The 23,750-nt window shown below is 57.0% G+C and overlaps 10 protein-coding genes across 10 annotated transcripts in view; 6 read left to right on the top strand and 4 right to left on the bottom strand.

Moving 5' to 3' along the window:
- CHGG_02667 (uncharacterized protein) overlaps positions 1-1,097 on the bottom strand; it is a gene marked incomplete at both ends in the record, with an annotated part of 1,212 nt that extends 115 nt beyond the window's left edge. The window contains 2 exons of the mRNA XM_001229182.1: positions 1-747; positions 910-1,097. The exon at positions 1-747 is cut by the window's left edge and continues 115 nt beyond it. Of these exons, the coding sequence (XP_001229183.1) occupies positions 1-747; positions 910-1,097 (935 nt within the window). The remainder of the gene's footprint in view (positions 748-909) is intronic.
- Positions 1,098-2,121: 1,024 nt separating this feature from the next.
- Positions 2,122-4,374, top strand: CHGG_02666 (uncharacterized protein; the record flags this gene model as incomplete). The annotated part of the gene is made up of 4 exons (XM_001229181.1): positions 2,122-2,210; positions 2,879-2,978; positions 3,290-3,786; positions 3,849-4,374. 4 exons carry the CDS (start codon positions 2,122-2,124, stop codon positions 4,372-4,374), a joined length of 1,212 nt encoding a protein of 403 aa, XP_001229182.1.
- A 1,425-nt stretch (positions 4,375-5,799) lies between these two features.
- Positions 5,800-6,024, top strand: CHGG_02665 (uncharacterized protein; the record flags this gene model as incomplete). Its single annotated transcript, XM_001229180.1, has 1 exon — positions 5,800-6,024. One exon carries the CDS (start codon positions 5,800-5,802, stop codon positions 6,022-6,024), a length of 225 nt encoding a protein of 74 aa, XP_001229181.1.
- A 675-nt stretch (positions 6,025-6,699) lies between these two features.
- Positions 6,700-8,465, bottom strand: CHGG_02664 (uncharacterized protein; the record flags this gene model as incomplete). The annotated part of the gene is made up of 3 exons (XM_001229179.1): positions 6,700-7,824; positions 7,887-7,918; positions 7,991-8,465. 3 exons carry the CDS (start codon positions 8,463-8,465, stop codon positions 6,700-6,702), a joined length of 1,632 nt encoding a protein of 543 aa, XP_001229180.1.
- A 568-nt stretch (positions 8,466-9,033) lies between these two features.
- On the bottom strand, positions 9,034-9,399 carry CHGG_02663 (uncharacterized protein; the record flags this gene model as incomplete). The annotated part of the gene is made up of 1 exon (XM_001229178.1): positions 9,034-9,399. The coding sequence occupies one exon, from the start codon at positions 9,397-9,399 to the stop codon at positions 9,034-9,036; it is 366 nt and encodes a 121-aa protein (XP_001229179.1).
- Positions 9,400-9,851: 452 nt separating this feature from the next.
- On the top strand, positions 9,852-11,032 carry CHGG_02662 (uncharacterized protein; the record flags this gene model as incomplete). The annotated part of the gene is made up of 3 exons (XM_001229177.1): positions 9,852-10,249; positions 10,411-10,484; positions 10,539-11,032. The coding sequence occupies 3 exons, from the start codon at positions 9,852-9,854 to the stop codon at positions 11,030-11,032; spliced, it is 966 nt and encodes a 321-aa protein (XP_001229178.1).
- Positions 11,033-11,455: 423 nt separating this feature from the next.
- On the top strand, positions 11,456-11,930 carry CHGG_02661 (uncharacterized protein; the record flags this gene model as incomplete). The annotated part of the gene is made up of 2 exons (XM_001229176.1): positions 11,456-11,571; positions 11,678-11,930. The coding sequence occupies 2 exons, from the start codon at positions 11,456-11,458 to the stop codon at positions 11,928-11,930; spliced, it is 369 nt and encodes a 122-aa protein (XP_001229177.1).
- Positions 11,931-12,567: 637 nt separating this feature from the next.
- Positions 12,568-13,687, bottom strand: CHGG_02660 (uncharacterized protein; the record flags this gene model as incomplete). The annotated part of the gene is made up of 2 exons (XM_001229175.1): positions 12,568-12,724; positions 12,828-13,687. 2 exons carry the CDS (start codon positions 13,685-13,687, stop codon positions 12,568-12,570), a joined length of 1,017 nt encoding a protein of 338 aa, XP_001229176.1.
- A 705-nt stretch (positions 13,688-14,392) lies between these two features.
- On the top strand, positions 14,393-15,773 carry CHGG_02659 (uncharacterized protein; the record flags this gene model as incomplete). Its single annotated transcript, XM_001229174.1, has 2 exons — positions 14,393-14,403; positions 14,666-15,773. The coding sequence occupies 2 exons, from the start codon at positions 14,393-14,395 to the stop codon at positions 15,771-15,773; spliced, it is 1,119 nt and encodes a 372-aa protein (XP_001229175.1).
- A 1,918-nt stretch (positions 15,774-17,691) lies between these two features.
- On the top strand, positions 17,692-23,307 carry CHGG_02658 (uncharacterized protein; the record flags this gene model as incomplete). The annotated part of the gene is made up of 9 exons (XM_001229173.1): positions 17,692-17,904; positions 18,259-18,393; positions 18,768-19,112; positions 19,171-19,495; positions 19,661-20,607; positions 20,737-20,805; positions 20,857-21,343; positions 21,396-22,119; positions 22,230-23,307. 9 exons carry the CDS (start codon positions 17,692-17,694, stop codon positions 23,305-23,307), a joined length of 4,323 nt encoding a protein of 1,440 aa, XP_001229174.1.
- Between the last annotated feature and the right edge of the window lie 443 nt (positions 23,308-23,750).

Genomic DNA, 23,750 nt, shown 5'->3' with positions numbered 1-23,750 from the left:
TTCAGCTGACCCCCCAGATGCGCATAGAGCACATTGGTCCCCTCGGGAATCTCCCCCTTCCGAATCATATCCATCATCCCGGCCAGGCTCTTCCCCTCATACACGGGATCCGTGATAAACGCCTCGGTCCGCGCCCCAAACTTGATCGCCTCGATAGTCTGCGCATCCGGCAGGCCGTACGTCCCCGCGTGGTACCGGTCATCCAGCACAATATCCGCCTCGGTGACGTCGCCCTTGTCAAGCCCAATCTTGACGGCCGTGTTCTTCGCGATCCGCAGCACCTGCTCAAACGTCTGCGGCACCTTGGCTGACGCGTCGATCCCCACCACCCGCCTCTTGCGGCCGCCCAGCTTCTCCACCAGCTTAAACCCAGCCACCATCCCCGCCATGGTCGACCCAGTCACAGCACACACAATAACCGTATCAAAAAACACGCCCAGCTCACTCTCCTGCGCCACGACCTCAAACGCCCAGCGCGCGAAGCCCAGCCCGCCCAGCGGGTGGTCCGACGCGCCGGCAGGGATGTAATAGGGCCTGCGGCCGGCGGCGGCGAGCTCGTCCTTGAGGCCGGCGAGGGTGGGCTTGTGCTCGATGCCGAAGCCGGCCGGGTCGAGGCGCACGTCGGCGCCCATGAGGCGCGACAGCTGGATGTTGCCGACCGCCTCGTAGCCGGCGTCGGTCCAGTCGACCCAGTGCTCCTGCACCAGGGCGACGCGCAGCCCCAGCTTGGGCCGCCGCAGCGGCCACCTGCCGCGTGTGGTTGGACTGCACGCCGCCGATGCTGACGAGTGTGTCGCAGCCTTGGGCGAGAGCGTCTGGGAGAAGGTATCTATTTTTTGGGGGGAGGGGAAGGGTAAGGGGTTAGTGGTGGTGGTGGGGGGTGAGGGTGAGGGAGTGGGCTCTCCTCACTCGAGTTTGCGCGTCTTGTTGCCCCCGTAAGCGAGACCGGAGTTGCAGTCCTCGCGTTTGGCGTAGACGTTGACCTTGCCACCGAGGGCTTGGGAGATGCGGGGGAGGTGTTGGATTGGGGAGGGGCCGAAGGTGAGGACTTCACGCGGGATGCTCGCGAAGGGCTCGGGAAGCTTGACGGCGGCCATCTTAGGGGGAGGAAGTGAAGAGTAAGGTGGTAGCGTGTTGTGATTATGAGACGAGAAATGGAGTGATGACAGGATGTTCAAGGAGACAATCTCACCGTTGAGAGGGGCTCTGAGGGGTCAAATGTACGGTCAGGGGTTGAGGCTTGTCTTGGTAGTGTAGTTGCTTGGTTGCTTACTCCTCTCCATCTACCGGCACTACAGCCCCTCTTTCCCCAAGTGGGACGATTTCTTGATCAACCCGGTATGTATGTGCTCCGCACGTGCTGATATGTGAATCCAAGAGTTGGCATAACGGAAGAGGGTCCTGTGTGGGGACAACAACTGAACTAACGAGTCCGAAGGTGTGCACACTGGCGGGGAAGGCCAAGGCACATCCGCCGAAGTCAACTACCTAATCAGGATGATGCTAGATTTATAACATGGCGCGAGGACTGCTCGGCACGCAAGGCGAATGAGAAGAGAGCAAATTGGCATTTCTGCCTTCAGTCTCGGGTGTCCGGGAACGGGTACCCGTCACGGTGACAGGGGGGCGGCGCGGCAACTCGGGGCATGCTATGTAAGCCACCGGCACCCGTCCTCAACCACGCAATGCTCAGCAACTTCGCCTTCCTGTTTAAACAGGCATACTTTCCTTACTTTTTAGGCATCTTGACGTTGAGAACGTTTATGAGTCACCCGGCACGACGTGCCGGCCTCAAAAGAGGGGAGAAGGTTGTGCATTCACCACAGGCCATCCTCTGTCCTCATCCTGTTTGGCTCTCCCAGGCGGGGTCGAAGGACGATCTCACTTGACCGTGAATGCTATCCAGTTCAGAGGCCGGTTTCCTCTGATTCACGAGCCATGGACCAGTCATGTTCCATGTTGCTGGTGACACACCCCATTCTTCGAATGCCCACTCAGCCATCGGCGATAGGCCGTCAAATTCCTTTAGGGGTGATTCGAACAAGAGGAGCCTGGGCAGTGTTCGGTGTGTGTCTCCCATCTCACGCCCAACGTGTGTGCCGTGCCTGCGGTTCGACCACTATGCGACTGGCTTGCAGGGTGGTGGTGTTGGTGTTGGTGCTCCGCAGGGCGTCCATGCTGTTGGCCCTTGCTCTGGGTCTCACGACAGCGTCCTTTGCTCCTGGTTGTGTGGTCGTTCTGGAGTCCTAGAGGGTCGGTCCTGGACCGCCTTGCGGGGTTGAGGCCTGCATGGGAAGTCGCAGGCAGCCCATCCGTCCTAAACACGAAAACTGGTGACGATATGCCGGTGTCGAGCTCGACGTTGCCACACCAAGCAATATCCCCGAATATTCGCAATTCGCTAACACATTTGGCCTTGGTTGCCTGGCCGACTTCAGCGGTTCCCGATGCGGCTGCGAACCTTGCCCAAAGAGGCCGCGCCTAAGAGCGGGAGGGAGGGACTCAAGAGACCCCTGGCCCTTGATGCGACCGTTGGGGAAGGCAATGCGAATCCTGGGAGGGGTGAGGCTGATCTTAAAAGAGAAAAACGAACCGCAATGGTCGGCCGTCCGTGATTTGGGGTTTTCGAGGCCTCGATGGTCCGCAGCCTGTTCATGCAAGGCTGCAAGCGCCAACCCAAACCCTCGGCCTGGTGAGTCACGGCGCGTGGCTGCCTCACCAAAGCCCTCACAAGGGTGCGTCAGGTCCCGGTATTGCCCCATCGAGTCATCCTGGGTTGCCTGTCGTCGGGGGAAAAATACTAAAAGACCCGGCGCGCACACATGCAACCGCCATGCTGATGAATGTCTTGAATTAATCGGGTGAACTTGAAGAATAGAAGTTCGAGGAAGGAGTCGTCATCCGAAGTCACAGCCCGAAAACTAAGACATCACGAAAGATTACTCAGCGGGCTTTTGGCTTCTCTTGAACCCGATCACGTGTGCTGTCCACGCAAGCAACAAGGATAGTAAGTAAAGCGCGCCCCCACTTCGATTCGCCCCACGACTGCGCCCAAAAGCTGAGCCTCGTTTTTGAACTTGCACCTCAATTTTCAGGCAAATCTCTAACCTCGTGGGCTTCCACAATAGGAACATCGACTTTCGCCCAAGGCAAGAGCTCCCATCATTTCTACAACCGACCACGCACTTGACGCGTCTCAGCGGCAGGCTGCATACATTCCTTCCCGAGAAAGCCGCGTTCCATTTCAGGACCGAGATCGGCCATAATTTGACTTGTATTTTACCTCGAGTCTATCGACAACTACTTCGTTTTGCAATCCCCAGAGGCCCGGCGCAACCGAGCTACCGAGTTCGAATATCTGGTGCAGCGCACCGCCATCTCCGCCACCATGAGCGTCGTTTACGAACCCCGCAACTTCATCCATGATGATGGTGGATATCCTCCCATGGATGACCATCACGATCCTTCCCCGGACGCGGACCGGTTTACCGATGCCACCGATGCCGTCGTCAACGAATTGGCGACCACAGTCGCAACATTCACCGCTCCCCACTCGCAGTTCGTGGATGCGACCGAGCCCCGGCTGGATCTGCCCGTTGGCGCTCCCCCCGCTACAACGACGACAGTTGTCAAGGAAGACTCACCTACAGCGACAACACCTCAGCGCATCAAGGCGATCCCCAAGCCGGATCGGGAAGTGACAAGGAATGTGGAGGGCAGGTATATTTGTACTTGGCCCGGCTGCGCCGAAGAGCCAAAAGAGTTCGTTCGCAAATGCGAATGGAAGTAAGTCTTTCCCCCGAAATCGTTGCGAAAATACGTGCGTCGAGACTGATTTTTGCGATAAGTAAACACATGGACAAACATGATCGGCCTTACAAATGCGCCGCATCAGGATGCGAGAAGCTCCCCGGCTTCACATATTCCGGCGGCCTACTGCGACATGAGCGCGAGGTCCACGGCAAGCACGGCGGGCCCAAGAACTCGTTTTACTGCCCGCACCCCAACTGCAAGCGCCATTCGGGCAAGGGCTTCTCGCGCCAAGAGAACCTCAACGAGCACATGCGCCGCGTGCACACGCAAAACGGGACCGCGCTCAACGGCGCCGAGGGCGAGACGGACGATGGCGCAAGCGACCACGCGCTCGCAGCCGGCCAGAAGCGCAAGCGTGACGACCGGGCCAACGATGCCGACATGCGCGAGGAAATCAAGCGCGTGCGGCAGGAGAACGAGGAGCTGCGGCGCCAAGTGCAGGCGCAAACCCAGCAGACGGTGATCATGATGCAAAAAATCGCACACCTCCAGCGAGCTCTGGAGACGCAGATGCCCACTGCGGTGCCCACCGCGCCGATGGCGACCGCGACGATGATTTAGGAAGCATCAGGCGCCGACATCGGCACCGACGGCTTACCCAACGAGTATCATCATTACCATTACGAGAGCTCATATCCGAGCCCCATGCGGGCCTAAACCGGCACTTCTCTTTCCGTCTTTGGGAATGGCATAGGTTGGGTGTTTCATCACTACTCTGGTTTTATTTTCATTTTATTTCGCACATTTGGCTTTTGCATTTGCACCAAAGATTCCCCCCTCATTCATGGCCGGGTTTGACGGCCGTTGAACGAGCGTTGCATGGACCGGGAGTTTAGGCGGTATTTACGATGATTTCAAGTTCTTATGATGGGTATATTGTATGACGGATATCGATGGTTTTGGTGGTGGGTTGGGAGTGCGGCGTTCCGGTCGGGCACTGGGGGAAAGGATACCTAGCCATGGATGCTCTCAAGGAAGGTTCGAGGATTTCTCGCAGGGGTATTCGAAGAGACAGAGATTATCCGTTGTGTTATGATTAGAAAGGGGTACAGTTGCTGCCCAGGGGCAGAGAACTTTGCTTGGAGAAGGACATCGCTAGTCGGTTACCACGCATTCCACTCGCAAACCCCGTTTTCCCTTTGCTTTTTAGCTAGGCATCAAGATACAGTCGAAGCCACCGCCTATCCCCGAACTTGTGGTGAAACTAACCATGTACCTACTCAGGCTCCAAGCTTGTCGGCAGTGTCCCGATTTCTCGCCTCGCCTTGCATGACGGAAGTCAAATTCAACATCATGGGGGTTGACGTAACGCGAGGCTTGCACCCCTGCTTCCCGTCCCTGTTGCCTGCAGCAATGCCAAATCTGCAGATCTTCGGTGAATGAAACGACGCCTCGACGCTAAGTATGTACAATTGCCTAAGGCAGGAGGCGAGTTGCCTGAGGGTACTACGGTAAGCTTTACTTGCCATGCGAGCCTGTCAGTCAGCCTGTCATAACAGCGGAAACAGTTCGCTCCACTCCGCCCTCAAATAGTTGTCCATGCCAAATACAAATAATCACCGCGGAGCCAAATGACAGGGTCTGCTGGAGCCTTCTTCCAACATCATACCCGTCACGTACTGATGCCCCGCTTTGGCGGTGTCTGCTCTTGTTTACTCGATGGGAGCGTTGTCTCGTTGATCCTTGGCCTGCTATGTAGTCATTGAATTCGAGTTCCAACGTACGGCCGGGCCGTCATCATGACGATCAGCTGTTTTAACAACGAGAGCCGTGAGACGACCAGAGATTCTGACAGAAGTCTCTAAAGAGAGGTAGCCTTCCATCCTCAAGTCGTCTCAAGCCGGTACTGCAGCTCACATCTCAAGTCAACACATCTCAAGTCGACACTGCACCTCACTGGCCGTCCACACTTTGGAAGTTCCCTGGCCCAGCCATCACCTTCTCCCAGTCTCAACTACCTTCCGCGCCTCCACCGCATTCCCAACCATGAAGGGCTTCTTTTTCGCCCTCAGCGTCGCATGCGGCATTGTCCGCGCCGCCGCCGACCCACTCGCCGACTTCGAGATCACCCCCGACCCGGGTATGCCTTCGCTCGAGTCCGTCGGCCTCAGCAAAGAGAGCTGCACAAGATGTCGCTCGAGGAGATTGCCAACCCCGGGACACACGTCAAAGCTCGCGCCATCTCTCGGATCGAACGCTCGCCGCTATTAGCCAGAGATGATATCACGAGAACCTGCTTAGACGACCATCCAGCGGAATTGTCTTGCGCCCTCTGGTGCATCCTGTACCTCAACGATCTCGGCGATACCCAGTGTGTGGCGGATGAAGGCCCGCCGTACTGGTGTGTCTGCCACAGAAACGGCTCCAAAGGGGCCACCATTTACGGCGTTTCTGGTTCGCCAATCTCGTACCCTTGCCGCTATGTTGCCGACCTGCTTTCCTGGGTCCCCAACAACCCCGATTGCCATTACCAGGGCACATGTGAAGATCCTAAGAAACGTTGTGACTGGTGTGGAGATGGTTTTAAATGTGTGGGTGGGTTTGTTCGCACGGGCGAAAAAAGGTGGGTAAAGGTCCGACAGAACTTTGGTGACAGGGTCCCGAAAGGCGAGGAATGTGTCGAGGGGGAAAAGTATGGGATTAATAAATGCGTGCTGTAGCTTTGGCGCCTCATAGGCAGTAAGAGAGCCGGGTCGGGAAGTCGGTGAGCAGTTGTGTCGGCCAGCAACATGTTCATGTTTGCTTGCCTGTGTTTGCATCGCTCTTTTTGGATATAATATAATTATGGCTTTCCCTTGACCCTTCCTAATATGCAGCCGGTGGCACACCATTTCCCTACCTCTAGCCTACCCAACCGCCCTTTCGAGAGAGCAGCATATCATTGAATCAGCCCTGTCTCGTGTTGACGGGGTAGACATGGGCCTCCAGTCTCTTCATACTACTCGGGCTGATCTCATCCGGCGCCGCCTCGGCCGATGATGACCCAGGGTCAGGTAATTCCAACCTCGCCGTGACAGACTCGCCCAACGTATCCAGCTCTTTCAAACTCCGCACCCCAGTCCCCAGGTTCCCCACCCCGTTCTCGTCCTCGCTAAACCTAACATCGTACGTCAGCAGCGCGGTGGAGGACGATTTCCACAGCGGCAGGTCCTTGGTCCGCGCGCTCTGGACCAGGATGAGCAACAAGAACGCCGCTGAGATGAGCTGCACCGCGATGGGGAGCACGATCCAGCCCCACTCAACGTCGACGAAGACCACTTGTATGATGCTCTGCCCGTTGCCCTTGACCTCCCGGCTCGCCCGCAACTGATCGGTCATGCTCTCCGCCATAGCTTGCACGGTGCGAGAGATGTTGCCCGACCGGAAGGCGTCACCCAGGCCCCCGGGCGGGGACGGCTGGCCCTCGCCGTCGAGGATATTGCCAATGAACCGCGTCGACGTGTACAACTGCGCTAGGGCCACGATATCCGGGACCCGGGCCCGTAGAACGGGGAGACCGGGTTGGTCGAACACGACCATATCTGCATTGATGCCGTTGAAGGTCAGGGTGCCCGCCTCGAGACGGACCATTTCACGGTTGCCGATGGTTAGCTTGCTGCCCGAGGACGACAAGTTGGAGTAGCGGTATGCTGCTAGTCCAACGTCGCATTCAATTATTTCCACTGTGTCCAGCGAAATGAGCCAATTCTGCTCTTCGGGCGGTGCCCTGAACACTGCAATTCGGGCAATATTAGGAGACATCGTGACGGGGTCCTGGCCGGGGCGGGGGGAAACGTCTTGGCTAGTGTTAAAGCGAGAGAGGCCGCCGACGCTGACGACTGTTTGCCATGAACTGGGTGAATAAGGCGCCTGTAGATCGACACCGCCGGGGGTAGTTAGGTTCATGTCTTCGCGGCGGCCAGCAGCAAAGCCATTCCATGTGGCAGACGCATTTGGATGACTCTGGATAGTCGCGTCCGTCACGTCGGCACAGGTGCTGGTAAAGCCAAGCGACACATATGTGCCGTTCCACTGACATTTCGAGGCGCAGTCAAAACAGCAGGAGGGTCGAGATTAAATAAACCTCTGTATACGGCTCCCTGCATCGAGTTATCGGCGGTGTAGGCTGTGAAGCAAAGAATGGAGCATTAGAAACGGCGATGCCGCAATAGAATATCTTGTGCAACCAAGCACTCACCTCTGACGTTGTAGATGGCGTTCAGCACTGATATTGGTTTCGCGCCGCCGTTGTAGGTATGTGCAAGGCCGAGGACGGCCTTTCCATCGTCGGTGGCAACATCACGCGGATTCAACTGGACCATCTGCTGAACAAAGACATCGAGGGCCAATGCGAGCAAAGTGACTATGGCCCCAATGCTCGCCAGCCCCATCGGCCGTCTGGCCAGAAGAATTAGCGACCCTAGCGGCCCCCGGCTTGCTTCTTCCAGCAGGTCAAGGTCGGTCAACTTGCGCGGCGCGCGCTTGAAGTAGAGCCACTTGTACTGGCTGATGCATGCGCCGACGCCAATGGCCGCCGTGGACTTAGCTGTCATTGCTAAGAGGGCGAGTGTGGCAGAGATGCTGAAGTAGAAGTTCCATTCGCTTGCCGGCCGGTCCATTGTCGTCACGAGTATGGCCACAATGGCGGCCATACACGCGAGACTGCTCGCCATGGTGAAGAGTTCCCACGACCAACCCCATGCTGGCGACTCGCGTCTGCTCGGTCGACCAAACCCCTGCCAAGGGAAGGTCTTTGAAGTGTCGGCCTCCATGGGCTAATGCTGTGCACTTCTCCGCCTTGTCGTGTGGGAGGACAAGGTTTTGGGGCCGCTCGGAGAATTCGGCATGAAAAAGAGTTTGCGGCTCAGCCGCTGCTGGTGGTTCACAGTACTTTTTAATGTCCCACAACCGCGAACCTTGCTTGGGGGCTGAAAGGCCGGGGGGTGGGACTCAAGCTGCAGGTCTGTCTCAAGCTCCGGACCCAACAACCAACAGCATAACATCCTCGAATCTTGATTCGACGCCCATAAATTAGCGGGCCCCTGAAATCAAGAAGAGGTAAACATGTGCTTGCCGTGCAATAATCCAAGTGCCGCGTGTCGGTTGAATACGGTCTGATCGGCAACAGCGACAAGACTTTTGTGGATTGCAGCTGGTGTTTCGTGGTGTTGTTCTCGGCTCCCCACATCCCCGATTGAAAACCACCGTCTTGATTCGCCTTGAAATATCACCAGTACTGAATCACAGAGGCGATAAGATGGTCTCAGTTTGGTCACGGAAACCACTGTCATTCTCCTGGTGGCTGTCGATCGCCGCTTGGCCGCTATCGTTCTCGACCCCTTGGTGTGCGCCGGCATTGACAACCGCCTTCTGCTGTCGAAGGGCTCGCAACTTCTCTTGATACGGAACGAGAAGCATATCGAATGGCATGGACCGACCCGGAACGGCCCGCTTCGCGCTCATGCTGTGGCCCTTGCAGGTAAGCGATCGTGCGCAGGACTGGCCGTTTGGCAGTATGACGCCGCACTGCTTCTCGACGTCGACAGGGCCATTCAGCTTTGAGGTTTTAGGCTTGGGCTCGGGTGGGGCGCCACTCGCTGATGACATCTTCGGAGGTTGGGTTGACGGAGACCAACGTGTGTCCGATCTGGCTGCAGGCAATGAGGTATTTTGTTCGATTTTGCCTCCCTTCCGACTGTTTTCGGTTGGCCCTGCGATGTTGAACAGTCCAGCCCTCAGCGCTTAAGATGACCCGAGAGTGGATCTTTTCGACCGTGACGTCTGGACCCACGCTTCAGGGCTGAAGGATGACGGGATGGAAGGCACGAACCCCGCTGTGGGGACCGCGGGGCCGATCCGAACCGAGGCCTCAATTGATGGGACGGCCGATTGTGGCCGGGTCTCACAAGAAGAACCACGAGACCGACAATTGCACTGTGAGGCGGGAACAAGGCTTGACGGCGACCCAGACCATAGTCCATCAGGCACCAACGCACCTCTTCACAAAAACGACAACGACAACGACAACAGCAACCCACAACCTCCCAAGCCCAATCAAAATGCCCCTCGAAGGAAGCGCTACTCTCCCCCCACCCCCACCCATCTCCCAACGCACCCTGCAGATATCCGGCCTCCTGGTCGATGTCTACGGCCTATCCGAGCTATCCCCCGCCACCACGCACGTCTCCTGTCTCTGGCTGCACCATCCGCGCGGCCGCCGCAAGGAGGACATGGCCGACATCGCGGCGCGGTGCGTCGGGGCGTGGAACGGTGATGATGACGGAAGGAAGAGGGCTCGGACGAGAGGGCTGCTTGCGCTGGCGTATGATCAGCGGAACCACGGGACGAGGACGGTGGATGAGGCGGCGAATGGGAGTTGGAGGGAGGGCAATCCGATGCATGCTTTGGATATGTTTGGGGTGGTGCAGGGGATGGTGGCGGATCAGAGGGTTATGCTGTAGGTTTGTTCTCGTGTGGTTTGGATGTGGCTCGGAGGTGTGTGCTAATCTCCTGCTTTGGGAAAAGAGACTTGGTCGAGGGGTACCTAGTTCACGATACAGAGGGAAAGAGGAAGATCGACCAGCATCTGGCGCTGGGGGTGTCACTCGGCGGGCATAGTGTGTGGCAACTGATGTTTGCTGAGCCGAGGGTCACGGCAGGAGTGGTAATTATTGGGTGCCCGGATTATATCAGTGAGTAACGGGCCCAAACCGACGCCGGTTTTGTTCGAATCTAACGCGTTACAGGCCTCCTAGCAGACCGCGCGAGGTTGTCGAAGCTTTCGACATATTCCGCACAGGACGCTGGCGCATCATTCATCGGCAGCAAGGACTTTCCCCCGTCTCTCGTCGACGCATGTAACAAGTTCGACCCGAAAGCCATCTTTTTTGGTGCTTCCCCAGTTCCCGACGCCGGAGCATCAACATCCAACGACGAAACGGCGGGACAGATCCTGCGCGCTCGTTTACAGGGTAAAAAGTTCCTACTGTGCTCCGGAGGTGAGGATAAGCTAGTGCCCTACCGCTGCTCTGAGCCGTTCCTGCAATGGTTCAAGCAAGCTGCCGGGTCTTGGTATAAGGAGGAGGATGTTTCGGTCGACGACAGAGTCTACCCGGGAGTCGGGCATACTTTTAGTTCGGACATGGTCACAGACTCAGTACAATTCGTTGTGGATGCGGTTGCTGATGCGGACCGACGGATCTCGGTCGGGAGTGACGAACAGAGGCCGTCCAAGATCTAAGGTAAGTAGTTCAGAAAGCTCCCCGACCATCCCATAGCTTTCGCGCCGAAAAGGATGGAGCCAGCAACGCCACCTCAGTTGGCTTTGTCGAAGAAGACAACGGTCGGCGTCGTGGTCGACTCCACGGAGCCTGTAATAGCTAGAAACCGGCCTCGATCGATGTCCCTCGTCTTTGGATATCCAGTTGGATATCTGACGCAAACAAACTATAAAGTATTTGAACCATCCGAACATCCCTACTTGCTGCTACGAGATGTCCGCCCAAGGTCTCCTCCCACCAGGAACCAACCCCTCGCCCCCACCCGGAACCGACCTGACATCAACACCACTCCTCTCCTCCTCCTCCTTCGACAAAAACAACCTCTGATCCACCGCCCAACAATTCCTCTTCGCCCTCTTCCCCCGCAACTCCTCCCCCACCCCATGCGGATCAGCCTCCCACTGGCCCAGCGCCAGCTGCACACCCTCCCAAGTCTCCTTCTTCTCCTGCTGCGCGGCCCTCGCTTCCTCCTCATCCAAACGCACGGCCTCCATCCCGGGTGCGTTGATCCCCACAAAGTCGACCCTGTGCAGCGGGAACCCGATCGCGGCGCAGTGCCCGTCCACGAGCCGGGCACGCTTGAACGAGTGCGAGACGATGCTCAGCCGCTGGGGCCAGGCGCCATGGCGGCGCCAGAAGGTGATTAGGGAGAAGAGGATGTTGTGGTACGAGTCAAGCGCCTGTTCTTCGAGAAGGATGCGGGAGGTTGTTGTTGTTGTTGTTGTTGTTGTTGTTGTTGTTGTTGTTGTTGTTGTTGTTGTTGTTGTTGTTGTGGTGGTGGGAGTGGTGGTGGTGGCGTCATCGTCATCCAAGGGGAGGAGGTCGAAGAAGCGGTTGGCGAGGGCGAGATTGTGGTAGCTGGCGGCTTCGGAGACGTTTATTTCGGGGCGGGTTGCGCCGCTACGGTTGGCTTGATTAGAGGGGAGGGAAGAGGTGGGTTGGGATGGAATGGGGTGGGACGGAGATGGGAGTGGAACAGACAAAACTCACCCGGAAAACACCAATGTTGCGTCCTGATCTTGGCTTAGAAGTTTGAGGCCAGCTTTGATGTGCTCAATGAATGTCGGTGTTTCGCCCTCTTGGAAACTTTGGATGAGCCATTCGGCCTCATCCCAGCCCATCTTGGGCCCGCCTTGCCAAACTGCATGTCCGCAGACGACGATAAGGTGTGTCGGGCTCATGGTGGGGGATGCGTGTAACAAGGGCTTGCCATGAGAATGCATTGCGTGGATTGGGGGATTGAGAGCCTATTTGAGGGAAATTAAGCGCCCAATCATGTGATACCAAGAGGAGTCGATGGTCGAGTGAAAAGAAGAACACAGTTTGACAACCTGTCTTGATCATGGATGGTTAAAGGGACATACGAGGCAGGGACATGTATATGATGCACATTGTGTTGTTTATGCTTCCCGCAACGCCCGCAGAACGCTCGAGACTAGGTAGAGGCTCCCAGCAATAACCATCGGCCGGCTCCCGGCTGCTTGGGAGGCCCATTTCAGAGCCCCTTTAACGTCGTCTCCAGCGTTGTATGTTGCCACTTTTTGTGCGCCATGTTGGGAAGCTGTTTGAAGGATTCCCACAGGGTCGGCGGCCTTGACCCAAGGCATCCCGTCAACAGACTCAAACCGGACAGCAGCAACTTGGTCGCCGGGCTTCAGTAGCAAACCCAAAATGCCATCCATGTCTTTTCCTTGGGTAGCAGCCAAGACCCAAGTAACAGGCTCGCCTTCTGAACGCAAGTGTGTCTCCACGTACCTGGCCAAGACTTCAGCCGATTGTGTATTGTGGGCGCCGTCGAGGAGGACTTCTCGCTGATCGCCCGTGATGCTTGAAACATCGAGCCTTTGCAGCCGGCCCGGCCACTGTGTCTGCATGATGGAGGGCAGGAGGTGGACCAGTGGGCGGTCCTGCTCGGGACATGCTAGGTGGAAGGCCAGGTGTGCGCAAGCCAAGTTTTGTATTTGATGTGGCTCCAACTTCTCAGTAGTCATTGCATCGGTGACACTCGTAACTGACGGGAAGCGGAGTTCCGCCCCAACCTCCCGGGCATGATCTTCGATTACCTTCAAAACGGAACGCTGATTGCTGCCGTCTACCACACAGGGAACGCCAGGGCGGATGATGCCAGCCTTTTGCAGGGCAATTTCCTCGATCGTATTGCCAAGAAAGGACTGGTGATCGAGGCCAATCTTTGAAATTATGCTGACAGCCTTCTGTTTCAGCACGTTGGTCGCGTCTAACTTGCCGCCCAAGCCGACCTCGACCACTCCGTACTCGACTTTTTGGCGATGGAAGATCTCGAACGCCGTTGCGGTCAGCAGCTCGAACTCGGTTGCGCCGATTCGGTCCTCTTTATCCCGTTGCTTGACCACCTCCTCGGCATCCCGAAACACGGCTTCTGAGACGGGCTTGCCGTCAATGGCGATGCAATCCCAACGGTCAATGAGATGGGGTGACGTGAACCGGGCGTGCGAGAGCCCGCTTGCTGTGAGCATGGTCGAGAGATAAGCGCATATCGACCCTTTGCCGTTCGTACCAGCCACATGAATAGCCTTCCACGTCTGCGGCGTGTGCTGAATGAGCCGCCCGACCCGGGCAAGCCCCAGATCGATCATGTTGGATGTGCTCAGCCTCAACTCTAAATTCCCTCCTGCAGCGCAAGGTACAACAACAGACTTTGGACGCCCCCGTTTTCAGATTAAGGCCGGTAACAGCTGGGACAAACAACCCTCGGTTTTTACTGACTACCGATTGTTTTGGTGAAGGGGGTTGGAGGTCAAGCGTGAGTCATGTCGTTCATTGGTGATGATGCTGCCCCTGCTTTGGAGTTACTGCCAAGGGATGAGCAAGTTCGCCGGAGCCTGTCGATTTTTGGCGGCCGTTGCTTCCTTGGTAGATCGGCGACAGGGGTAGCGTTACATACATAGTGCCCTTCTACAAGGGGTTAATTGCAAGTCTTCTGTTTTGTTACACACATTTATTCTGCTACATAGATCCTATGCTTTTATCAAATCTCTAGCAATGCGCAGCCTCGACCCCTGGCTGCATAACCGCGTGTTGACAGGGTCAAAAGGGACTCCGCCGCCTCCCCCGTTCATTCATTTCCTTCAGCCATCCCGCAACCAACCCCACGCAACCGGCGCGCAGGGTCAATCAAGGTCAGAAGCTTTGACGCTTTTCAACACATTTCATCCATTGTTGACCCGCGCTCTCATTTTTCTGTCGTTACTGGTCCACCATTCCGCCGCCTTCCGCTTCGCCACTTCATTTCGCAAAAAAACAACCCGAGTGTGTTTGGTTGGCGACCAGAATCGAACAGGATGGGCCTTCGGTAAGTTCCCGCCCCCAGCACCGCGCGTTACCTTATCCCACCGGCCACTTCGCGCCAGCGCGCGCCAACCCGTCGCGCAATTGCCCGAGTCGCTGCATCATCTGTTTAAGTATGCGATCTCGTTTTTGAGAGCGCAACATCCAAAAAAAATATTATCTCTTACCACTGCGTTACTACGAATCAGAACTGACTTGCGCGTCCCAATCAGATTGTACCAGCCGCCGGTTGAATCGGACATCCCATCCAAACCTCCGCTTGATAGGTCTAGACGAGCGCGGTCCAACATCCGCCGAGTACTTGACCGCAACGAGGACCGAATACGCGAACACCGCCGTCGCGTGCTGGCCGGGTACTACAACCAGGACTCGAGGCGCGAAACAACCTCGGCAGGCACCATCCCGGCCCCCCCTGCTACAACTGACAACACTGGAACGAGGTCCGGTTCCGAACATGGCCACCGTGCGCTGCGCGACGCGAGTAGGCGCCTGGGTCTCCTTGATGACCGCGCCGTAACCATGTTTGGCGAACGATGGGCGCATCTGCACGTCGACTCGAACCCGAACCCGAGCCCGCTGCGCGACGATAGTAATGATCCGGAATCTATTCTGAACATGGCGGTCGATGTCGAGTTTATGAATCGTCACAACCGCGGCAGCCAGCTACGCCTTGAGCCGACGTATGCACTGTCCAACATCAGGTCTACACAAACCCTAGGTCCGCTCGTAAGCATAACTTATCCGCCACCCGCATTGCCTGGATCTGACATGGCGCAGTCTCGAAACACGTCAAGGCCTCAATCGACCGTCTGGTCCCGCATGCGTAGGCAAAGGAGCGCCCTGAGGGACGATTTACCCTTGGGTCCGGCCCCAGCTGGACCTGACGCCTGGATGTTCGACACAGACGGCTTGGGCGATCGCAACAGGAGCCTTAGCCCGGAGGGTGACAATGGCTGGGCCACGCTACAAACCACCCTGACTCCGGACCCGCAGCCACCCAGTGTTGGATCTTCGTTTGCCTCCGCTTCCGCCGCTGCTACACAGAGCACGGCCGCTGCCTCGTCTCGGACCTCCTTCACCACGTTGGATAGGGCGGACGATCTAGAGTTGTCGTTCGAGCCTCCGTGCGAGTCCGGGTGTGATAATTCCGACACAGAGGGCGACGAGGAAGACGAGATGGGTCAAATCCCTTATATCCCTGGTTCCTCCTTTCGCCGCAGAAACGTCGATGACGACCCGGTGGAGCTTTTTGGAGGCATCGGAGGGATGCAGAGGATAGTGCGGAATCTGGCCCTGCGGGAGGACATTCCGGACGAGTGGTGGGCGGACGCTGGCCTCAGTCGGACATTATCTCGGGAGACTTCGGGCAACTGATTTTTCGACATTTGTTCGTTGTGGGGAAGCAGCACGGTTACAAAACTATGGAGTTTGGGTATTCGGGTTCCAGGACGTATGAGCTTTTTTTTTGGCGTTGGGATATGGTGCGCGCATGGGTCCTTGATGGCGGTATATCACACCCATCTCACGGTTGGAGCGTAGGCTCTTGAGATCTCTCGACCCAGCATGGGAAGGGATTGTGACACGGGAAGATCAAGTGTTAGGGATATGATTTGATCTGAGGCAAAGGTGGTTCGGTTATGGCCTCATGCAGCATCGGGATATCGCTTTTTGGCTGCTCAGAGACAACATCTACGGGTCGAGCGAGTATAGGGTTTTCGGCATATCGGGTGGATGTACGATATTCGTGCCTATGGCGATTCCAGCGGGGGAGCTCAAAGGTTTTCGGGGTGCAAGTCCCCATCCGGGCGATATTGAAGTCGGTCGATTGGATTGTGACGAGATGCTTTTAATGATGGTGAGGAACGGACCATCTGCCGAGCAATGTGTCGTATGCTGTTCCCTTGGGCGCCAGGGGCCCTTCCCTTCAGCAGACCAACATAATACTACCATGGAGCTGAGGTTGCAGCCGGCTTCCCCGCCTTCCTTGTCCGAGGATCAGTGGATGCCCGCCATGCGTTTTACAGGGCTGGCCAAAGCAACATCAGGCCCTGAAAGCATCTATCCATAAGCGGCCCGATTGCAATGGAGATGGATGGAAAGGTGGGAGCCGGCTATCGAGTACTCCCATATCGACTAGCTACTGAGGGTGCCGAGTGGAGAAATCAAGCAGGTACTCCCTCGACAATTGGCCGGGATAGCTTTAGTATATATGTGGAAGGGCCTGTCTGGGCAGAAAATTCATGTCCTTTGCCTGTCTTGCTTAAATACCTCAGGACAGCGCTGAGGTGAAGTTGTGGGAGCCTGGGACATGCCTAAAAAGACCGCTTTGGCGCGGCGGACTAGCCCACCTCAGAGGCAGACAACCACTCGGGTGGTGCAGCAACAGCTGCAATATACCCCAACCTGGGCTTAGTTCCAGCATTTTTTTGCTGCCGAACAGTTTCCATTCCGCGGTAGGTCTTGAAGTGAAACATCACGCAAAGATGAGGAGACACGCATATACGTACCGTACCGAGGTACCTACATGGATGCTCATTTCACTTTTGCTCTCTTCTGTGTTTTGTTCTCTTGTTTTGCTCCCTTGGTTGGCCCCCACCTCCTACCCATGTTGATTTCAAGCGGCCGATCTCATCTCGTTGACCCCTGTATGGTGCCTGTGCCCCGCGACCCCAGCTTGGTTTCGGTGCTGCTGCCGCCCTTGCCTTGGCCCTGGGCAACGACGGGAGTTGAAGCATACCCAACCTAAATGTTGGAATGCAAACAGCTGCTTCCTGCCCACCGATACACGATCCGATTACATCCTTTTTCCGGCCGACCACCTCCCCTCCCGACCCTTGACTTCCGTTCAAGGAACAACGACGCATTCGGGTCCACATTCCAGCGTGGTCGAGTACCCACGCGCGGGGCAGCAGCACAAGCCAGCTGAACATCCCTCTTCGGGGCACAATTCGCGATTCGGTCAGCAACTTTTTTTTTTTTTTCAGTTCGGATCTCAGACGAGATTTAGGGAATGGGCGGGACGCCGACTTCGATTTCCCGCGCGCAACCCGAGAACGAGAGAAGGAGACTTCGCAAGACGACGACCCCCGAATCCGAACCGAATCGACGACGACGAGAACCACGAGCTTCTTTTACACCGGCCACAGTGGAGGGACGAGGGCCGGGAAGGGGATTTAACCCAATCCAATCCGAACCGAGCCGAGTTTATAGTCCAGACCTCCAGGCCGGTGAATAGCGCATCACTACTACAACCACTACTACTCAGGGGACAAACTACAACAACGGACCGGCCATGGCGCCGCCGGGCTCCCGCCCTGGGAGCTCCGCACGCCCCGGGAGCGCTGGCGTGCCGTACCACCACCACCAACACCACCACCACGGCTCCGTGGGCAAGGCTGCTGTTGTGACCGCGGCCACAGCAAAATCGCCGGGGACCCCGCGCCGGGAACAGGGCCATCGGCTGGAGAAGGCCGTGGCCGTGCAGGATCCGGGGTTGAGAGACTATGTAAGTCGGGTTCTCTTGTACATCCATTTCTTGTGCCGGCTGCTGCACGGTATTTCTGGTCACATTTCTTGTTCTCGAGGGCTGGTGGTTTTGTGTGGTAGACGGAACATGCACGGCCCGTCCCTCCAGAGTTTACATGGTTGCATGTCCTGCCGGCGCACAGATGCACCGGCGATTCGCCCAATGGCTTAGCGACTGGCCTCGAGTCCTTTGTTTGGATAACACTGGGCTGCGGGAGCGGGAGCTGGGGGGATGGGATCGAAGAGATATGTGGCTGGCGACCCCCCATTTCCCCTCTGGGCCGCGGCCGGCCTGATTTGTGAGAAGTGAGACATGGCTAACGAGTGATGTTAGCGCCTCGGAGACTGTATCGGGAAGGGGGCCTTCGGGTCCGTCTACAAGGCGTTCAATTGGGGGACCGGCGAGGCAGTGGCCGTAAAGCAGATCAAATTGGTCGATGTGCCCAAGAGCGAGCTGCGCATGATCGAGGTGAGTTCAGGTCAAAGTTTGGGGGGCCACGGGGTGCGATACTGACGCTATGCAGGCAGAGATCGATCTCTTAAAGAACCTCCATGTTAGTAGCGAAAAAACGCCACCTCGGCTACAGACACGGTCGCATTGCGGGCTCGAAAAACACTAACCGGGTGACAGCATGACAATATCGTGAAATATATTGGCTTCGTCAAGACCGCAGACTGTCTCAATATCATTCTCGAGTCTGTCCGCTCAGACCTCACAGAAGCCCCGCTGTTGTGCTAATATGTCGTAGGTACTGCGAGAATGGCTCCCTGCATTCCATTTGCAAAGCCTACGGCAAGTTCCCGGAAAATTTAGTCGGTGTGTATATGACGCAAGTCCTCCAGGGCCTGCAGTATCTGCACGACCAAGGTGTTATTCACCGCGATATCAAAGGCGCCAACATTCTGACCACCAAGGATGGCACCGTCAAGCTGGCCGACTTTGGCGTTTCAACGAGCACCCTCGCCGGGCCAGACAAGGAGGCCCAGGTTGTAGGAACCCCTTACTGGATGGCCCCGGAGATCATTCAGCTCTCTGGTGCCACCTCAGCCTCGGACATCTGGAGCGTCGGATGCACCGTCATCGAGCTACTGCAAGGAAAACCACCATACCATAACCTCGCTGCAATGCCGGCATTGTTCGCCATTGTCAACGACGACCACCCCCCGCTTCCGGAGGGGGTGTCTCCGGTTTGTCCCGCCGGTTGGTGTAAATCCATGGTAATGGGTGCTGATACTTCCTGGATAGGCTGCTCGTGACTTTCTCATGCAATGTTTCCAGAAGGATCCCAACCTGCGAGTCTCGGCGAGGAAACTACAGCGGCACCCCTGGATTACTGGCTGCCGAAGAAGTGACGCACCGGTTTCGAAAGCGCCATCGAATTTCAGCCAGGCAGTTGAGGAAGTGAAGCAGTGGAACAAAGCACTTAAGTCTTCCGAAAGCAATCTTAGAACTTCAATGGGGTCAGACGCCAGTGGCCCGGGGCATCGGACAAATCTGACCAGGATGCCGTTGTCGTTGGCAACAAAGCAGAGGCCGTCGGCAGATGCCTTTCGGTCTCCCGAGCTTGCTGGTAAGCTTTAAGTTCAGTGCTTATAAGTTATTACGCTGACTCTCCCAGATGACGATAACTGGGACAACGACTTTGCGACAACCATCTCGCCGTCTGCCCTCCATCTTCCACAGATCAAGGGACAAGATAATTTTGGCGGCTTGCTATCCGGGGATCGGTTGAAAGCCTTTGCGTCTATCGACGCCCAGCGAGAGGATTCCGAGAACTGGGATTCGACCTTTGAGGGTGAGCTCATGACAATCAAGGGCTTGGGCCACTGGTCCGAAATCGACCCTCAGGAGCAGACCATCCGGCCGCCGCCCAAGAAGATGGAGAGGACACGGGAGTCTAGAATGAGGGTCCCAGAAAACCCAGGGCACAGGCGCCAGCGGAGCCGGGGAGTGCCCAACAATGCTCAGCCTAAATCCCCTGTGAAGCCACTGGGCACAAAGTTCGAGCTGCCTCCGCGCCCCGACGTCATCTACCGCGAGCAGTCGACCGAGGACTACTCCGACCTCTTTGCTGACAACGACCACGTTTTCGATAGAAGACTAAGTCTCACCAACAAGGCGAGCTTATCCCGGGCCCAAACAATTACGAAGCACCATGCTAACGATACTCAGGACGGACCCCAGCTTTTCCACCCCTCAGACCTCACTACTAGCGTTCCGAAATCCTCTCATTCCTTTACCGCCGGTAGCACGCGCCGATCAAAGGCCGCTCCGAGGCCTGCCCTCCTTTCCCCAGAACAACCTGTCCGTCGCCCCCGTGCCCGTTCCACCGTCGAGATCACCAAGTTCGCCGAGGACGAGGGCGACGAGGATTTCTCTGACATTTTCGGCGTTGCTGGCGAGGCTGTAACCGAACCGGAGGAAAGTGACCGCGGCTCGGAAACAGATGGCCAAGGCGGCCAGCTCATTCTCTCACGCCTATCCAACAACTCGTGGCTCGGGGACGATGAGGACGAAGATGATCCGTTTGCCATGATGGATCCGGGGTGGGATGAGATGGATCTGGAGGCGAATATCGCAAGGGATCGGCATGCGAGGTTGGCAGAGAGAGTGGAAGGGCTGGTGAGGAGCATGAAGATCACCGAGGGGGAGGAGGTGGTTGGGGAGTTGGCGGAGGATTTGGTAAGCTCCCTCCCTATTGAGAAGTTCAGGGCTCAGGATTAACAGGGCTGGCAGTTGGCGCTGTTGTGGGAAAATGACGAGGTTAAGGCGTTGATTATTGGCGCGCATGGTTTGCTGCCAATATTAGAGATTCTGGAGCCTTGTACGCTCAAGAGTCGGCAGCACATGATCTTACAGTTGCTCAAGATTGTTAATGCGGTAAGTTTTGTTTACTTAACCACTATTCTACATAAAAACTGACAAAAACAGATTATCCTTGACGACGTCGAGCTGCAAGAGAACCTGTGCTTCGTCGGCGGCATTCCGATTGTCACCAAGTTTGCTGCCCGCCAATACTCCAACGAGATTCGCCTCGAGGCCGCCGCCTTCGTCCGGCAAGTGTACCAGACTTCTACCCTAACACTGCAAATGTTTGTCAGCGCTGGCGGTCTCAATGTCTTGGTGGAGTTCCTCGACGAAGATTACGAGATGTCCCAAGATCTTGTTTTAATAGGAGTCAATGGCATCTGGAATGTCTTTGAGCTTCAGGGGCCAACGCCCAAGAACGACTTCTGCAGGATATTCTCGCGTAGCAAAATCTTGGATCCCCTGGCCGCAATCTTACACAAGGTCTTGGACGAGGACAGAGACGAGCTGTCGGAACTCGTGGAAGGCCGTATCGTCAACATTTTCTACCTGTTCTCTCAAGCTGAACCTTATGTCAAGGAGGCGGTTGCTGAGCGACAGGTACTGAAGAGTAGGCATCTCCCTTTTATGTGCTGTCGGACGAGCTTACTAACGGATTGCAGCGGTGCTCAAGGACCTCCGGCGGATGACGCCCTCTCACCAGATCACCATGCTCAAGTTCATCAAGAACATCTCCATGTGTTCGACTGTGCTCGACTCCCTGCATTCTGCGGACGCGATTGACTTCTTGATTGATGTTCTCAGTCTCTCGATGAAGAAGGGGCAAACCAACTTCCGAGAGATTTCCAACCAAGTGCTAAACACCATGTTTAACCTTTGCCGTCTCAGCAAAGAGCGACAGGAATATGCGGCCAGCAACGGCATCATCCCGCTTCTGCTCAAAATCATGAAGACAGACCGGCCGCCAAAAGAGTTTGTGCTACCCATCCTCTGCGACATGGCGCATTCCGGGAGTAAAGGGAGGCGCTACCTGTGGCAAAACGGCGGGCTGGACTTCTACGTTTCACTCCTAGCGGACCAGTATTGGCAGGTCACGGCATTAGACGCCATCTTTGTGTGGCTACAGGAGGAGACAGCAAAGGTGGAGAGCCACTTACTTGAGGGTAGCTTCACCGCGGCCATCATGTCCTGCTTTAACCCTACCAAGGTCAACGCTTTCGACCCCAACTTACTCGAGCCATTGCTCAAAGTTCTACGCTTGAGCCCGGCCGTAGCAGCATCCCTTGCCAAGGCCGAAATGTACGCCGGCACAGCTCAGAAACTGGGCCACAAAAAGGCCGTCGTTCGCCTCAACCTGTTGCGTCTCGTGCGTAACATCATGGACGGGTGTGAGGCAAACAACCTATCCATGTCGGCGCTTAGCACATCCGAGGCAGGCCGCCAGCTGCGCGTTCTGCTCGACGACATCCAGACACTGGCGGATAAGGATCCGGCAGTGCTTGTGAGGAATTTGGCCTCGGAAGCTCATCCCGAAGTCACATCGACGGCGAACTGCAACACGATGCAATGGCCCTCGGCAACATGGGACTAGGCGCCTCCACCAGCACGGCGTCTAGCACAGGCTCAGGCCCACGCTCACGCTCCGGCCCTCGGCGCAACACAAGCTACACCCCACCAGGGCTGCATCTCAGCCTGTCCATGCCTCCCACCCCGTCTCACGGCCACCGCATGACGCAGTCTTCATCGGCCGCGTACATCGAAATCGCCGCCACCCCGAAACGCTCAGCCATCGGCCCCACCCACGAACGCGACCCATCCTTCTACCGCCCCCGGAGCCGCGACAGCATCCCAATGCCAGCCACGAGCATCCCACGGCGCGTCTCCGACACCCCCCCATCCATCCCACCAGGAAACAGCACCCCCACCAACCCCAGCTCCACCCCAGCGCCCAAATCCCGCCTCCCGCGCACCTCCATCACACAATACACCTCGGTGCGTCCAACCCTAACAACAGCCGCCACGGCCCCGATCTCCACCCTCTCCCCAAGCACCGGTCCCAGATCAGGCGGGGGCCGCCGCGCCGGCAGCGGAGGACGTAGCGAGTCCTTCAGCCACGGCGCTGGCGGCGGCGGTGTCGGCGGTGTCGGCGGCAGCTACAAGGAGAACTACCAGACCTACCTCCAGCAGAGCCAGGCGGGTAGGATCCGCTCGGGCTCGTCGGTCACGGTCGCGAGCGTCTCCAGCGCTGGCGGCGGCGGTGGCGGTGGTGTGGGGACGCAGTACTCTGGTTCGCCGACGGGGAGTGTCATCTCTGGCGGTAGTGGTTTGATGCTGCCTGTGCCGGGGTATGGCGCCGTGGGAGGTGGTGGTGTGGTGAGAGAGAGGGAGAGGGAGGTTAGTGGTGGGAGTACGGGGTCGGGGACGGGGAGTGGGAGTGGGAGTGGGAGTGGGAGTGGGAGTGGGAGTGGGAATGGGACGGATGCTGCGAAGAGGAGGAGCCGCGCGCCGAGTGCGAGGTCGGATATGAGCTCGATTGCGGGGTCGAACGCCGGATCGGATGCGCGGTGGTCTTAGGAGGATCGCCGCGCTCAGCGGCTGGTTTCGGGTTCGAGGTCTGGTTTTGGGTTTGGTTCTGGTTCTGGTTCTGGTTCTGGTTCTGGGTCTGGGCAGCGTGGGGTGAGGGGTGCGGCGGTCGGTGTTGGTGTTGGTGTTGGTGTTGGTGTTGGTGTTGGTGTTGGCGTTGGCGTTGGCGTGAGTGTGGATGCGACGGGTAGTCCGGGTGTAAGACGGGGTTCTCCTGGCGGCGCTGTCGGGGCTATCAGGGGCAGGGGAAGGGGCGGATTGGTTCAGAGACGGTGTTGATCGGTTTTTTTTATATATTAGGCTTGCTACTACCGCGGGCTGGATGGCTGTTTGCTGGCCTGCGACATTCTTGCATGTTTTGGAGCAGGGTGGTTATCTATTCTCTCCTTCTGGTTTCGGGTTTTGGCCTCGTTTGAGAGGATGGGCAGGATTAT

This window comes from Chaetomium globosum, genomic scaffold, assembly GCF_000143365.1.
Source record: "Chaetomium globosum CBS 148.51 scaffold_2 genomic scaffold, whole genome shotgun sequence".
Taxonomy (NCBI): domain Eukaryota; kingdom Fungi; phylum Ascomycota; class Sordariomycetes; order Sordariales; family Chaetomiaceae; genus Chaetomium; species Chaetomium globosum.
Note: the sequence above shows the minus strand (reverse complement) of the source record. Positions and strands in the feature narration are given on the sequence as shown.